This window comes from Rhinatrema bivittatum, chromosome 2, assembly GCF_901001135.1.
Source record: "Rhinatrema bivittatum chromosome 2, aRhiBiv1.1, whole genome shotgun sequence".
Classification (NCBI taxonomy): domain Eukaryota; kingdom Metazoa; phylum Chordata; class Amphibia; order Gymnophiona; family Rhinatrematidae; genus Rhinatrema; species Rhinatrema bivittatum.
The window spans coordinates 406,298,395-406,313,761 of record NC_042616.1 but is presented as its reverse complement, the minus strand read 5'-3'; the positions used below and the strand labels follow the sequence as shown (position 1 = coordinate 406,313,761).

The 15,367-nt window shown below is 44.6% G+C and overlaps 1 protein-coding gene across 3 annotated transcripts in view; it reads right to left on the bottom strand.

Moving 5' to 3' along the window:
• The window catches only part of C1QTNF6 (C1q and TNF related 6), a 70,153-nt gene that overhangs the window by 20,363 nt on the left and 34,423 nt on the right, over positions 1 to 15,367 (bottom strand). For 2 of the 3 annotated variants that reach the window (XM_029590061.1, XM_029590062.1), the window contains exons 2-3: positions 4,812 to 4,855; positions 3,670 to 3,919 (exon numbers count right to left, since the gene is read on the bottom strand). In XM_029590061.1, the coding sequence (XP_029445921.1) occupies positions 3,670 to 3,913 (244 nt within the window). In that variant the 5' untranslated portion in view covers positions 3,914 to 3,919; positions 4,812 to 4,855. The remainder of the gene's footprint in view (positions 1 to 3,669; positions 3,920 to 4,811; positions 4,856 to 15,367) is intronic. The other variant, XM_029590063.1, reaches the window with a different exon arrangement.

Here is a 15,367-nt window from a genome sequence, read left to right as displayed (position 1 = left end):
TGTTGCTGCTGCAGTCTCTGGCCCAGTCCGGGAAAAGCCTGCAGGCCAGTCAGGTCCGCCGAGTCCAAGGCCTCAGCAACCTGTTGTGAAGGTGGGCCCTTGAGCCAAGACGAGGTTGTTGCTGCCACCAGGGAAGGACCTCTGTTGGCCCTTGTATTCAGGAGGCGGTTCAGGAGGAGATGACCCAACTGGACCTTCACCTATACCAGCCCGAGTTCTCCGCAGGTTGAGCCCTTGGGTACCGGGGCTGGCAGGTCTTAGGCATGAGTCTCTTAAGGAGTGGAACCAGAGGACTAGAAGCTGAGGCAGTGTCGGACAGGTCAGGGGTCATGGCAGGCAGCGGATCAGTGGAATCAGGAACAGGCCAGAGGTCAGGGCAGGAAGTGGGCAAGCAAAGTCAGGCGAAGCAGAGTCTGAACCAAGAGATCAATCCGGAGGGTCGAGGAGCAGGGCAGGAACCGGAGGAAAGGAGCAGGAACGCTGGAACCAGGAGTCAGGAGCAAGAGACAAGACAGAAATCAGGAATTCAGGAACCAAGGCAGGGATCAGGAACGCAGACAACTCGCACTCAATTGATGAGCAGGACCCGTTGCTGAGGCGAAGTGGTGGTAACAGGGTAGAGTATATATACCCACTATGCCTGACGTCATCTTCCCGGGCCAGGAGGAACTTTCCCACCACTGGCCCTTTAAATTCCCTGCAGAGGTGAGTGCGTGCGTGCGCCTAGGGGGGCCAGACACGAAGTGCAACATGTGGAGGCACCGTGTGAGCAGGCTGCTGCAGTGGCGGTCGGTGTCTGCAGCGGGAGATGGCGACGGGGGGAGCCAGCACGGGCCTCCTGCCCGTCCAGGTGAGGGGACCCGTTCACAGTCTCACACGGCCGAGGATCCTAACAGTAGTGCTGCGCAGCTCAAAGTGCAGCAGAAGGGGAAGGAAGTAGCCTTAATCCCTGCACTGCTGCTGGCTTTCCTCCTCCTTCTAACAATCTGAGATTGGTAGGACATAGGGGGAGGAGAGAGGAGGGGAAAGATAGGAGAACCACTTCCATTGTTGCTGACACTGCTAATGCTTCAGCCCACAGTCTCCCATGACAATTCTGCGCAAGCTGGAGAATGCAATAGAAAAGGCTGGATTTGCCAGCTTTCCTGCAGCTTCAGAATCATAATGAACCCGGGGCCCTACACAAGACTAACCAGATTTGACAACCCTACTTATTAACAATGAATTCTTATGACTTTGCTTATTAATTGTATGAATAACTTATTGGTGTACAGTGTTCTAGCAGTTGCAAAGCAAAACTGAAATAAAACATGTTCAGAATGCTTGGAGGTCCATATTCAGACATGGCCAGCTAAATAAGTTAGCTGGAAAAGACTTATCTGGCTAATGTAGACAGGATATTCAGTAGCGCAGCCGTGTCACTGAATATACCTGGATAAGTTTAAAGGTTGCCAGATAAGATAATCAGCTAACTTTATTTATTTATTTATTTATTTATTTATTTATTTAACTGTTTTTATATACCGACGTTCAATGGTATATCACATCGGTTTACAATAAACAGAGAACTACGCTAAATTAGCACTTGACAGGAAACATGAAAAGAACAATAACAAAAGATCAATAACAAAATGTAATACTAAATAGGCTGTAAATATGAACAATAACGAAATGTAATACAAAAGAGGCTATATATATATATATATACAATTTACAAGATGACTAGAGCTAAGTTACCTATTATAGCTACATGACTAAGACTAAGTTTCATGGAATAAGTAACATGGAATAAGGTTAATGGGTTAGAGAGGGCAGCAATGAAGGGAAAGGGAGGGGGTGCTTAAAGGGATGAGGATATTGTACAAATGGTGGGAGGAAAGGTATAATGGGCGGGTACAGAGGGGAAACTGAGTAGTTGAGGGGCTATAGTGAGGAAGAGGGAGCTTAGGTGTAAGCTTGAGTGAACAGCCATGTCTTTAATTTTTGCTTGAAGATCTTTGGGCAAGGTTGCAGACGTAGATTTGCAGGCATTGAGTTCCATAGGGGCTGGGCCGGCAATGGAGAGCGCGTGTGCTTTAGATGTTGCAAGATTGGTGAGTTTGGGGGAGGGTGTACGTATAGTGGCAAGGTATTGGTTTCTGGTCAGCCTAGAGGGGGAATGGAATAGCAGAGAGTCACTGAACCATCTCATATTGGTGTTGTGAAGTGCTTTATGTATGATGGAGAGGGTTTTGTACTAGATACGGGAGGCGATAGGGAGCCAGTGTAAATCCTTTAAGATAGGGGAAATGTGCTCATTACTCCGTGTATTGGTAAGGATCCGGGTGGCAGTATTTTGCAGAATTTGAAGTGGGTGGATGGAGTTTTTGGGTAAACCTAGGAGGAGAGAGTTGCAGTAATCAATTTTACAAAGAATGGTGGTTTGTAGGACCGTGCGAAAGTCAGAGAGATGGAGCAAGGGTTTTAGTTTTTTTAGGGTGTGTATCTTGAAGAAACCTTCTTTCAATGTTGAATTGATGAATTTTTTTAAGGTTAATTTGATGGTCTAGGGTGACCCCTAAATCTCATACCTGTTGGGAGAAAGAAATAGGGGATGACAGTGAATAGAAAGTCTAAAGTTAGCCGGATAAATTTCAATATCACTATTTATCCACCTCATAGGGTCATTTTCCAACTCGCATTATGGCGTTTTCTCATGCATTAAAGGCATTTTCGCATGCAAAAAGCACCATGATGCATGGTGTGATGCTAATTTTTAAAAGGGAAGGGATTGGGGCGGGAGTTTTGTAAAAGTGGGCTGGCTTCACAAAGTGCAAAGCCATAACACATGATATTGTATGGTTTTAACACCAAAAATAACTACACCTTTTTCATTAGTGTTAAGCTGTACAATGTAATGTGATATGCCCATAACGCAAATTGTAATTTTTTTTTTGCAAATTCTGTTTTGGGCATTTTTAGGCTGGGGAAGGGCCTGAGATGTGGGAAAGGGAGAGGGAGAGAGAGAGAGCGAGAGCAAGAGAGAGACAGAGACTCTGAAGGTGGCATCCTAGAATAGCAGCTATTTATGCTACTATAGGAGGCCCACCTAGTAACTCGAGGTGAGGTTTAGGTAGTATTGTAGGGGTTAGGAGCTACTTTGACAAGCAGAGTGAGACGTACGAAGAGAACTCTTGTGAAGATTTGATGTCTTTCGGAGTGAGGAAACTCACACAACGATGAGATTTGTTCAATGTTCTCTCACCTAGCTTGATGTTACCCAGGTAGAGAGTCCATCAAGCTAGGTTGAAAGAACATTGTACAAATCTCATCGTTGTGTGAGTTTTCCCACTCCAAAAGATATCAAATCTTCACAAGAGTGCACTGTTCCTTTCCCTATCTCACTCTGCATGTCAAAGTGTCCTCTAACCCCTACACTACTACCAAAACCTCATCTCAAGTTACTAGGTGGGCCTCCTATAGTAGCATAAATAGCTAACTACTACAAGGACCTTATAGATAGTCTCTCTCTCTCTCTCTCTCTCTCTCATCAGAGGTAGAAATTGCAGTGTTAACACACATAAGTCTAAATTAACATTCCTTGGTCCACTATCCCTTCCTATGCTTAATGACATCAGCCTTAAAAACAGAGAAGCCCCCACATTATGAGTTAGTGTAATAAAAAATTACCCTTCAGAATAGTGACGTTGATGTAGGGACGGACCTCTGGTACTAGGTATGGCAAGGAATGATGGCTAGTGGTGGCCCGAGCATCTGTGGGTGGAGCAGAGGGATCTATAGGGTCACAGCACCGTCGACAACCACCTGAGGTCATTGGGGGTTCTTCAGTTGAAGGCTCATTGGAGGGAGCCCCAATAACGAGTATTGGCAAAACAAGGAGGCCCAAGACAGCCAGAAAGGTAGTTGTAACCATGGTGACCTGGAGGGATGAGAGGGAGAGAAAAGTGAGGAAGGCTGGTAGCAGAATCCTTGGTCCTTCTGGGTTGATCACAGTGAACCTGACCATGCACCTCTCCCTGAGGAAATGCTTCTCATTCATTACATTTCATGAACATGATACAGTGAAACCACTTGAGTTTATTGAAATATTGTAGATGTTTTACAAGACATTTTCTGACCTTGAAAACATTTTAGAAAATAATTTAGGGTTGTACAGAAAAACAAGATAAACTGCTGCATACTAGGATAGAAGTTTGACCATGAACAAAAGACCCATGTTTGCCCTCTAAAATCATTGCTCGCTCCATGTTTTCTATACCTAGTGTATTAACTATCCAGCGCATCTCTTGTTATTCCTCACTCTGTGTCCTCTGCACCCATCCTGTGCACTCATTCTGTCCCCCAATCCCTGGAGTTTATATTCCCCAACATGTGAAACCCCCAAAATAGATAAATGGTAGCTAGGTAGGAAATGAAGGGAGCAACTGCACAGGTAGAATTGCAGCTGCTTGAATTATTGCTGAATAGGCTAATGCAGTCCTAGTTTTACCCAGTTTTATCTATTGACTTGTAGTTCTTAAGACCCTAAACATCTCATGCGAACCACCCCCTCCCCCCCTCCCCAAGCAATTAAAAAAAACCGAGGACTACAAGTCCATGAACTCAGTGGGGATAAAATCAGGACTGGATCAGCCTGTCCAATACAATTCAGTCATCTGGCGGCCCTTAAAAGAGGGAACTGGGCCTAGATGCAGATAATACAACTTCATGCACTCTAGATGTACATTTTAATGAAAGTAACAATGTAGGTGGGGAGCAGAGCAAAAAAAAGAAAGCAAAAGAAATAGTGGTTGCCCTGGATGAAGACTCACCTTACTATGAATTGTGCGTAATAGCTGGTCGTCTTCAAAACATCCTTAAAAAAATAAAATAAACAAAGAATTCAAGGTCAAGGTTCTATGGTTGTGGATAGGAATAGCTAAGAAAGCTCTTCTATTGGATGAACAGGTCTGTGCTGTTTACTAGCTCTAAGCCTCAAGACCTGAACACCACAAAGTTTTCTCTCTTCTGCCATGAAGCAAACAGAAAATTCTGGAAGGTTCTAAATATGATCCATTATCTTCAATATATCACACTAATAAAAAAAATATTTAGCATGCTGGTATCATATGGTACATCGGTAGCCATCACTCTGGCTTTTAAGTTCTAAATATGACCAAAATGAGTTCTACCATCTTTAGCTCACATCTAACTGTGAAACTTTACATTACATTTAATGAATAACAAAGTATTTGTTTTTTATTTCAATCAAATATCTAAGAAATTTTTGGAAAATTATTTTGTAATGAATGAAAAAAGGAAAATAAATAGGGTGAATCCCAAACCTAGAAGGAAACTTGAGTATTGTTCTAGACTGCTGTAGAGCACGGGTGGTCAACTCCGGTCTTCAAGAGCCATAAATAGATCTGGTTTTCAGTATATCCATGACAAATATTCATAAGATAGATTTTCATACAATGAAGGTAGTGCATGCAAATCTATCTCATGCATATTTATTGTGGATATCCTGAAAACCTGGCCTGTCTGTGGATCTTTGAAGACTGATGTTGACCATCCCTGCTGTAGAGTCAGTGATCGCTGCCTTTTGGAAGGAGGGAGTCCCAACCATTGCTCACTGGTGACACTTATTTTCTGTCAAGAGCACATTGATTTCAGGATCCAGCACAAACTACTTGGCCTGTGCTGGATTCAACATGTAGAGAAGATGGAATAAAAACAGGAGAAGCAATCAATCAGGGGGCTTCCGGTTTAAGATGGCAGCACAAGTCAGATGCCTGTAAGATCAGAATTACAATTTCAAGTATTTTCTCTTTGGAAAGCTTTAATATGCCACCTAAATTTAAGGGTAAGGTGAGGGTATACCCAACGGAGCCTTTACCCTCACCTATCCAACTTGAAATTACTCGCTTTATGTCTGTACCTGCTGAAGAAGATCCAGGAGCCGAGGAACTTGTTGGGCAGAGCGGCGGGGGAGAGCCTCTCATGCCCCTAGATGAGGCGTCACTGAGTCCCGATCTCAGGAGGCCACCGGCACAGAGAGGGGACGGCGAAGTCTTCGAAGAAGGTCTGGGAAATCATCTCACTTCCGGACACGTACTTGAAGCAGAGGGGAGCATTGCAGGAGAGGCGTCACGAAACCTGACACCTCCGGAGGAAAACTCCATTCTGGAGTTAGTGGAGAGAGTGGAAGAAACTGGAGGAGTAGGAACATTGAGCTTAAACCAGCGACCCGGAGAGAACCTCATGGAACCCGGTCTGCGAGATGCAGAAGGTACGGCGGAGAGTGAGGTAGTCGGCGCGACCGGCGGTGACTCGAGCCGTCCCCCTGTGGTGACCCTTGATGGGCTCTGGGATTTGGTAGTAGGCTTTAAATCTGAAATGAGTATTGCCTATAAAAAGTTAGACCACGCTAACAATAAGCAACATCAGGAAATATCTGAAATTCGGGAGAAATTGAATACTACAAGTACTAAGATCTCTGAACTTGAGAAAAAAGATGAAAAAACTCAGGAATTTAAAGCATTGCTAGTTAAAGACGAGATGCAATGGCGAGACGTATTTAAACTTTGGAGAATAACGCCAAAAGTTTAAATATTTGTATTTTGAATTTTCCACGAATAGTAGGAGAAAATCCATTTATTTCACTTAAAATGTTTCTTAGTGAGATTTTGGGTTTCACAAACTCTGATATGCCAGCTATAAACACGTTACTTTTTGCCTATTTCTAGAAGGGTAAATAGAGATTTCAATATACCGTTCCAAGATGACTTGACAAATTTTTTGGAGCATTCAGATTTGGTGGTAATGGCTAAGGGAACGTTATTGGTTTCTCTAATTACAAGTTTTGATGTAAACAAAATAATGAAAATATATTTTAGAAAATATCCTATAAAGTTTCATGATTTGAATATTAAAATATTTTCAGATTTGGCGCTAATAACGCAACAAAGATGAAATAATTTTCTTGCTTTACGTTAAGAAGTAATTTCATTAGGATATACATTTTTATTGCGTTTCCCTTGTAAATGTCTAGTAAAAAAGAGATGAATGTAATATTTTTTTGCTCCAGACCAGTTAGCTAGGTTAATAGATTCTAAAAAGCATCTTACATCATCCCCAGAAACATAACTAGATGTACAGCAGACGTCTTGTGCATCCCTACTTAATGTTTTCCTTTTAAAACTGGATTGTATTATATAACTCCCATATTCTATAGCCTGAGATAAGAGTCATTGACTGGTTAATTGGATATTGTCAATAGAAAAATATTTTGGAGAACTGTTGTAATAAGTAAATGTTGGAAGTGACATATCCTTTATTTTCTGTTATGAATTGGAATTGGTTTGTAAAATATTGGAAAAGTTAATAAATAAAGAATTTAAAAAAAACAACAAAAAAAACAACAACAACAACAAAAAACCAGGGGAAGCTCCAGGACAGCTATGAATGAAAGCTCATGGTGCCACAGGCCCAGCTGGGACACATTCTGATTGGGTTGGAAGCTCAAAAGAGCAGGATAGAAAATTGCCAGTTGAAAAATAAAATAAGACAGAAGAAAATCAATGGAAAAAAAAATCATCACATGCTAGGCAGAATATTACACAACAACACTGTGTTTCATCAATCAGTTTTCAAGTGTTTATTCTAAAACTTTTGGGCATCATGCACATGTAGCAGAGAACAATTCTTTCTGAGGTCTGATAGTCTCACCAAGTAGAACACAACTGGTAAGAGTTTCATGGTAGGACACTGTCAGCCCATCTCGGGTGGCTTACACAGCTCTAATCTCTTGCTAGTTAAGTAAGAAATTTGGGGATAATTTACGAACATGATCTATCATTACACTTACATATAAGAACATAAGAACGTAAGAAATTGCAATGCTGGGTCAGACCAAGGGTCCATCAAGCCCAGCATCCTGTTTCCAAAAGAGGCCAAACCAGGCCACAAGAACCTGACAATTACCCAAACACTAAGAAGATCCCATGTTACTGATGCAATTAATAGCAGTGGCTATTCCCTAAGTAAGCTTGATTAATAGCAGGTAATGGACTTCTCCTCCAAGAACTTATCCAAACCTTTTTTGAACCCAGCTACACTAACTGCACTAACCACATCCTCTGGCAACAAATTCCAGAGCTTTATTGTGCAGTTGAGTGAAAAAGAATTTTCTCCGATTAGTCTTAAATGTGCTACTTGCTAACTTCATGAAATGCCCCCTAGTCCTTCTATTATTTGAAAGTGTAAATAACCGAGTCACATCTAATCATTCAAGACCTTTCATGATCTTAAAGACCTCTATCATATCCCCCCTCAGCCGTCTCTTCTCCAAGCTGAACAGCACTAACCTCTTCAGCCTTTCCTCATAGGGGAGCTGTTCCATCCCCTTTATCATTTTGGTTGCCCTTCTAAGCATCTTAAAGGCCTCATTTTTTAAATTGGGATTGCTTTGGAGAACATAAGAACATGCCATACTGGGTCAGACCAAGGGTCTATCAATCCCAGCATCCTGTTTCCAACAGTGGCCAATCCAGGCTACAAGTGTTGTGCACCATGGCCGCGCTAGGGTTGCGACCGGCCCTGCTCACCTTCCAGTCTCAACTGCTCCCCCAGTCCCTCCCGCAGTCATAGCTAGATGTCTGTGCCCTCGAGCTCCTAGCTCCTCGGCCTCCTCAACTCTGGATCCGGTTCCCTCCTGCTCCGGTGCTCCGCATCCATCACGGCACAGAGAGGCCTGCACCATGCCTTCCTGCAGTCGGCCCCTAGGTGCGCGCACACAGGGCCGACCTTTAAAGGCGCTGCGGTGGGAAACCACTCTGCGGCACCCAGCAATGACGTCACGTGAGCCCTGCATAAAAGGCAGGGCTCAGCCCTCCATTCCTTGCCTTGGCAAACGGGTCATCACATTGTGTGGGCTAGTTGCCGCCCTCATTCCTGAGTTCCTGTGCCTGTTCCAGTATTCCCGTGTTCCTGTGCTTGTTCCATTGTTCCTGAGTTCCTGTGCTTGTTCCAGTGTTCCTGTGTCTGTTCCTGTGTTCCTGCATTGCCCCTGTGTTCCCTTGGACCTTCCTGTGTTCCAGCGCCTGTTCCTGTGTTCCTTCATTCCTCAGTTTGTTCTAGAGATGAGTTTCGTTTTTCTGGATTCGGTTTCAGTTCAGGCGCAAAAACGAAGCTGAAACCCTACCCGTACCCGGAAAAACGAATTAAAAAAAAAATCCAAATCAGAAAAAAAACCACCCCATCATCCCGATCCCTCCCCAAGACTTACTAAAAGCCCTGGTGGTCCAGCGGGGTCCAGCGAGCGATCTCTCTCTCCGGGCTGTCATGCTGTCGGGCCTGCTACGAATCAAAGTGGCGCCAATGCCCTTGCCCTTACGATGTCACAGGGGCTACCAGTGGGCCTCCCCCCCAAGGCTTGCCAAAAGTCCCTGGTGGTCCAGTGGGGGTCCTGGAGCGATCTCCTGCACTCGCGCCGTCGGCTGCCAGTATTCAAAATAGCACCGATAGCCTTTGCCCTTACAATGTCACAGGGGCTACCGGTGCCATTGGTCGGCCCCTGTCACATGGTAGGAGCACAAGACGGCGCCGGCCATCCATTGCTCCTACCATGTGAAATTGCCTAATTCGTGATAAACGAATGCACATCTCTAGTTTGTTCCACGACTTGCAACCCAGGTTGTACCTTCTCGGACTGATACCCGGTAATGACCTCGGCTTGCCTCTGACCACACTTGGACTGATACCTGGAACTAACCTCTGCTTGCCCCTGACCATGCTCAGACTGATACCTGGAACTGACCCTTGCTTTGGCTGACCATCCTCGGATGGATACCCTGGCTTTGACCCTTGCGCTCCATTCGGACACTCTCTTTGCTTCTCCTGAGACCACCAGGCCCACCTACCTTGACACTGTCTGCGGCCTTCCTCGAGCTAGACTACTAGGTGCTGCCTAGTGCCTACCCTGCCTGGATGACCTTCAGTTCCTGCCTCGTACCCATGGACTCTGGTACTCTCTGTTCCAGTCTAACTCGTCTGTTCACCATCAGCCGCGCACCTCTACTCCTTGTGGGCTCACCTCTCCACCATCTCTCCAGGAGACCCCCAGAGGCCCACCTAAGCCCAGGCAGCCTGGGAATCCAAGGGCTTAACCCACGGAGCCCCCGGGCCATTATTGGTGAAGTTCCAGCTTGCCTCTGTCTCCTTGTGTGCTCCACCTACTGGCGGCAAGCGCCCTCTAGGATCCCTCAGAGGGCCGTACCAATCCTGTGCCAGGCCAAGGGTCCACCTCCAGCGCAACAACAAGTACCTGGCAAGTACCCAAAAACTAAGTACATCCCATGCTACTGATGCCAGTAATAGCAGTGGCTATTCCCTAAGTCATCTTGATTAATAGTAGTTAATGGACTTCTCCAAGAACTTATCCAAACCTTTTCTTAAACCTAGCTACACTAACTGCACTAACCACGTCCTCTAGCAACAAATTCCAGAGCTTAATTGTGCTTTGAGTGAAAAATAATTTTCTCCAATTAGTTTTAAATGTGCAACTTGCTAACCTCATGGCGTGCACCCTAGTCCTTCTATTATCCGAAAGAGTAAATAACCAATTCACATTTACCCATTCTAGACCTCTCATGATTTAAAGACCTCTATCATATCCCCCCTCAGCCGTCTCTTCTCCAAGCTGAAAAGTCCTAACCTCTTTAGTCTTTCATCATAGGGGAGCTGATCCATCTCCTTTATTATTTTGGTTAACCTTCTCTGTACTTTCTCCAGTGCAACTATATCTTTTTTGAGATGCAGCAACCAGAATTGTACACAGTATTGAAGGTGCGGTCTCACCATGGAGCAATGCAGAGGAATTATGACATTTTCCATTTTATTCACCATTCCCTTCCTAATAATTCCTAACATTCTGTTTGCTTTTTTGACTGCCACAGGATAAATCATCTCTGTCCATCTCAGATTTTTGGACTGTATTTAGTATTTGGTGCTCTCAGGGTTAGATTACTGTAACTCTGTTTATGTGGGACTTTCTTCCAAGATGATCAAGGCCCTACAGGTGGTTCACAACATGGTGGCTTGGATATTGACTGGGACACAACTTCGCGACCACTGAACTCCAATATTGGAATCACTCCTTCAGCTTACCTGTTTTCTGGTGCTTAAAATAGAAGTTAGCAACAATAGTGCATAAAGCTTTGAACAACGAGGTGCATTTATGCATTTCTTCTGTGCTGAGAATCTACTGTCCAATGTGCGCGCTGCAGTCTAGCAGTCAAACGAGGCGCAAGACTCCATCTCTGAAGGTGATACCCTCGTGAGAGGGTGATATCAATGCAGGACTTCTCTCCCGATTAATTTCCATTTAATCAGAATCAGAGCCATAGCCAGGCCATGTGACAGCTATGGCCAAATGAAAAAATGCACCCTCATCCTGATCACAGCACACGACGCCACGAGTTGGGAGACTGTTAAATGCAGGGGGCTTTGAGTTTTATTTTCTGCCAACAATTTCTCCAACTCCTTTGGGCTTCCAACTCAATTGGAACCAGTAGAGAGATCCTGACACCAGGAGCCTTTTTCATAACTCCTGGGGATCTTTTTTCTCCTCAACTTTCTTTAATCCAGTCACTGCAGTGTCAGTCCTGGGCTGGGGGCCATGCACCAGGGTTCCCTTCATGGGCCCCCAATCCAACTACTTGGGGTCACCCCCTTCCCAGTCCCTCCCTCCCCACACCAAATTAAATATTATTCAGATTTTATATGAAAAAGGACATTCTGAACTAAAAATATCACTTATGTGCCACCCCTATGGGTAAGGCCACTAGATGTCCCTAGTTCCTCATAGATAGGACTAGGAATTGGCAGCTCCTCCCCATGAGGTAGCTGAAGAGGTGGAACTGGCTAGAAGAGGGTCAAGGGGAGTTTTTGTAGGAGTCGTCGAGGAGAGAGTTCTTTGGGAGAGGAGCCCTAGAGTGAAGGGTCCTTTCTCACTGGAGAGGCCTAGTCTTTCCCAAATTCCTTTGGGAGAATCAAACCGGTGCACATCCTGCTTGGTTAGGAGCTGTGTAGAGGGAAGTAAAGCAGCTCCAGAGTTGGACTGAGCCTGAAATAATTCAGCCTGGGCTTTGAGGAAGGTTACCCCAGGTCCAGCGGCCAGATCACCATTTCTTGACAATTCTCTACGAGAACAAAGAAGGGGAAAATCCCCAACTACACTTCAGAGGAGCATTTTTAGAAGACCCTTCCCAGGATCTTCAGGCAGGAGACAGGTGCAGGTTGCGGCATCCTATGAAGTCTGCGGGACCCAGGTAGGACTGGGGAAAGGTCCCAGGGAGCTGATGCCATTCGGGGCCAGCAGGAGGAAGCTACCACACTCCCCAGTTCAAGGGACTCAGGACTCACTCCAGAACCAGAGAATCAGCACTTTCACAGGGAGAGTAAAAGAATGATCCTTGTATGGACAATTACCACACTTGGAAATTGACTTGCCATTTAACAAGAATCAGTAAACTTTTTATTTGAACACCCATCCTTGGTTCAGTCTCCTTGATTTCGCATCCTCAGAAACATAAGGAGAGGTCACTTCCTCCACCTGGGCCATAGAAGAAGCTTCCCCCATAGAAAGAACTCACCCCTGGGCACAGTGGCAAGGAAAGAAAGCCCCAAGAGACAATACATTCTTTTGTGTACCCTCTGAGGAGATGCCCCTTGGAGAAAAGGGCTACACTTACAACAACATCTATACTATATTTACTAGAGATGCGATTTGGCCGAACCTTTTGGTTCGGCCTTCGTTATTGGCCCACCATGGAAAATTTTGTTTTCCCGTAGTTCGGGCCGATTTTATTTCATCTGGACCCCCCCCCAAAACGAAGCCCAACACCTGGTGGGGGGGGCAGACAGGGGGTTGTAAAAAAACAACAAACAAACCCAAACCCACCCCAACCCTTCAAATTTAATTAATTGCAACCCCCACCCTCCCGACCCCCCAAGACTTGCCCGACTGACCCCCCAAGACTTACCTAAAAAATGGCATGGGCCATCCATTGCTTCTACCATGTGACAGGGGCCGGCCAATGGCACCGATAGCCCCTGTCACACGGTAAGGGGAAAGGGCCATCGGCGCCATTTTGATTAGTGGCAGCCGACGGCCCGAGTGGGGGAGATCGCTTCCGGGACCCGCTGGACCACAAGGGACTTTCAGTAAGTCTTGGGGTGGGGGGGTCGGGCAAGTCTTGGGGGGTCAGGAGGGTGGGAGTTGCAATTAATTAAATTTGAAGGGTTGGGGAGGGTTTTTTCTTTTTAATGTGCCCTTTCTCTCCCCCCCCCCCCCCCCCGAAATACGATAAGAAAACCACATAAAAAATTGTGGGTTTTCTTATCATTTTGGCGTCCCCCTGAAACGTGACAAAATAGGAAATATCGTCTCTGTTTCCTATTTCATCGCAAACGAATGCACATCCCTAATATTTACATGCATTGCTGTGGCTCTAACTAGAAAACCCTGCAAAACAAGTAAAAGAAAAAAGGCACTTGGAGCCAATATGGTATTAAGCCTGTGGTAGCACATGTTATGTGTAGGCTTGGCCCTCAGAAAGCCACAAGTAAACGGAATGACAATTACAATATACTAAACCTCCCATACTAAAACAGCACTAACTGCTGGCATTCAATCCTACCTCTGAAAAGATGACGTTGCAAATTTTACACCAGGCCCTAAATATCAAAACACCTCCTATTAAGAAAACAGAACAAACCAGGCTGTTATAGATTCCCACACAGAAACTACAAGCTAGCAGAGCACCTAACCTTGTTCACTCATGCAGAACACAGATAGACCCTCACCAAATTCCTAATAGAGAGACCGTAAAGTGTAAATAGAAATGTGCAGACAAAAACTGAACTGGAAACCACAACAAGCCAGACTTTATACAGTGCAACTATGGAAAAACAGAAATACTACCATGCCTCATAAAACATCAAACAATAAAATCAAGAAACACAGATCATAAATAGTAAAACCATAATATTAAAAATTTTAAATATTTCAAAACAGTGGATAGAAAGAACATTCAATAATTAAAAGCTCGTATCTCTATCTATTACCAAAAGTCAATAAAATATTTCAAAACAGCTGATACATCAAATATCATTCAATAATAAAAACTAATAAGGATACAAAAAAATCCCCTGCTGTCCATATTTGGGAAATTTTCATTTCCAGATGAGGAGGGGATTGCTGTATACAAACTTTCTCCATGCTTTCTTTCACACATGCTCAGTCATATACACATATATATGCTTGTTTAATCTCTCATATACACACACACACACACACGCTCGTTCGCAGTCTCTCATGCTCAATCATACACACACACACATATACTCATTCAGCCTCTGCCACATAATAAATCATATTCACATACAAGCTCATAGTCTCTGTCACAGGCTCAGTCATTCACACATGCTCATATACTCTCACACATGCTCAATCATATACATACACACACACACTTGTTCATTCTCTCATGCTCAACTATACACAAATATACATATGTTTATTCATTCTTTTTCATATGCTCATACACACACACACATATACGCTCATACCTCTCTCTCAGATGCTCAATCATACACACACACACAGACACACACACACACACACAGGCTCTTTCTCACAAGCTCATACCTCTCTCACATGCTCAAACACACACACACACACTCATACCTCTCTCTCTCACTTGCTCAATCATACATATACACACACATAGGCTCTCTCTCTCTCACAAGCTAATACCTCTCTCTCATCCTCCGTCATACACGTACTCTCTCATAGACTCTCTTATCTAGCCTCCAAGTATGCTGAAGCATGGGAAGGGAGGCTAGTGCTTCTTAGCATCGTGCGGGCCACACTGCTGCTGCTCTTTGCTGCTCCTTGAGGCCTTGCTGGCTGCGTTACATTTCATTACCAAGCACGGACAAGGAGAAAGAAACCAATGCTTTTTCCGGCCCTGGGGCCACGCTGCTCTGCACTACTAGGGTAGGGAAACTGGGGGAGAAGGAGGCTGATTTTTTTGCTGCCCTATGGGCAGTGCTACTCTTCATTGCTGGGGCGGGGCAGAGAGGGGTCAGGAGTATGGGCCATGCTGTTCTTCATTGGCCCAGTAGGAGGAAGGAGGAAGGAGAATGATTGTTTTCGAGGCTCTGCGGGCCGTGCTGCTATTTACTAGGAATGTGCAATCGTTTTTCCTGAAATAGTCAATTTCAACGAAATTGCCTAATTCAAAATGGTTTAGAAGAACCGAAAAAGGATTGAATTTTTTCCAAAATTTTGGAAAAAATTCATTTTTGAGTTAGTGCTCGC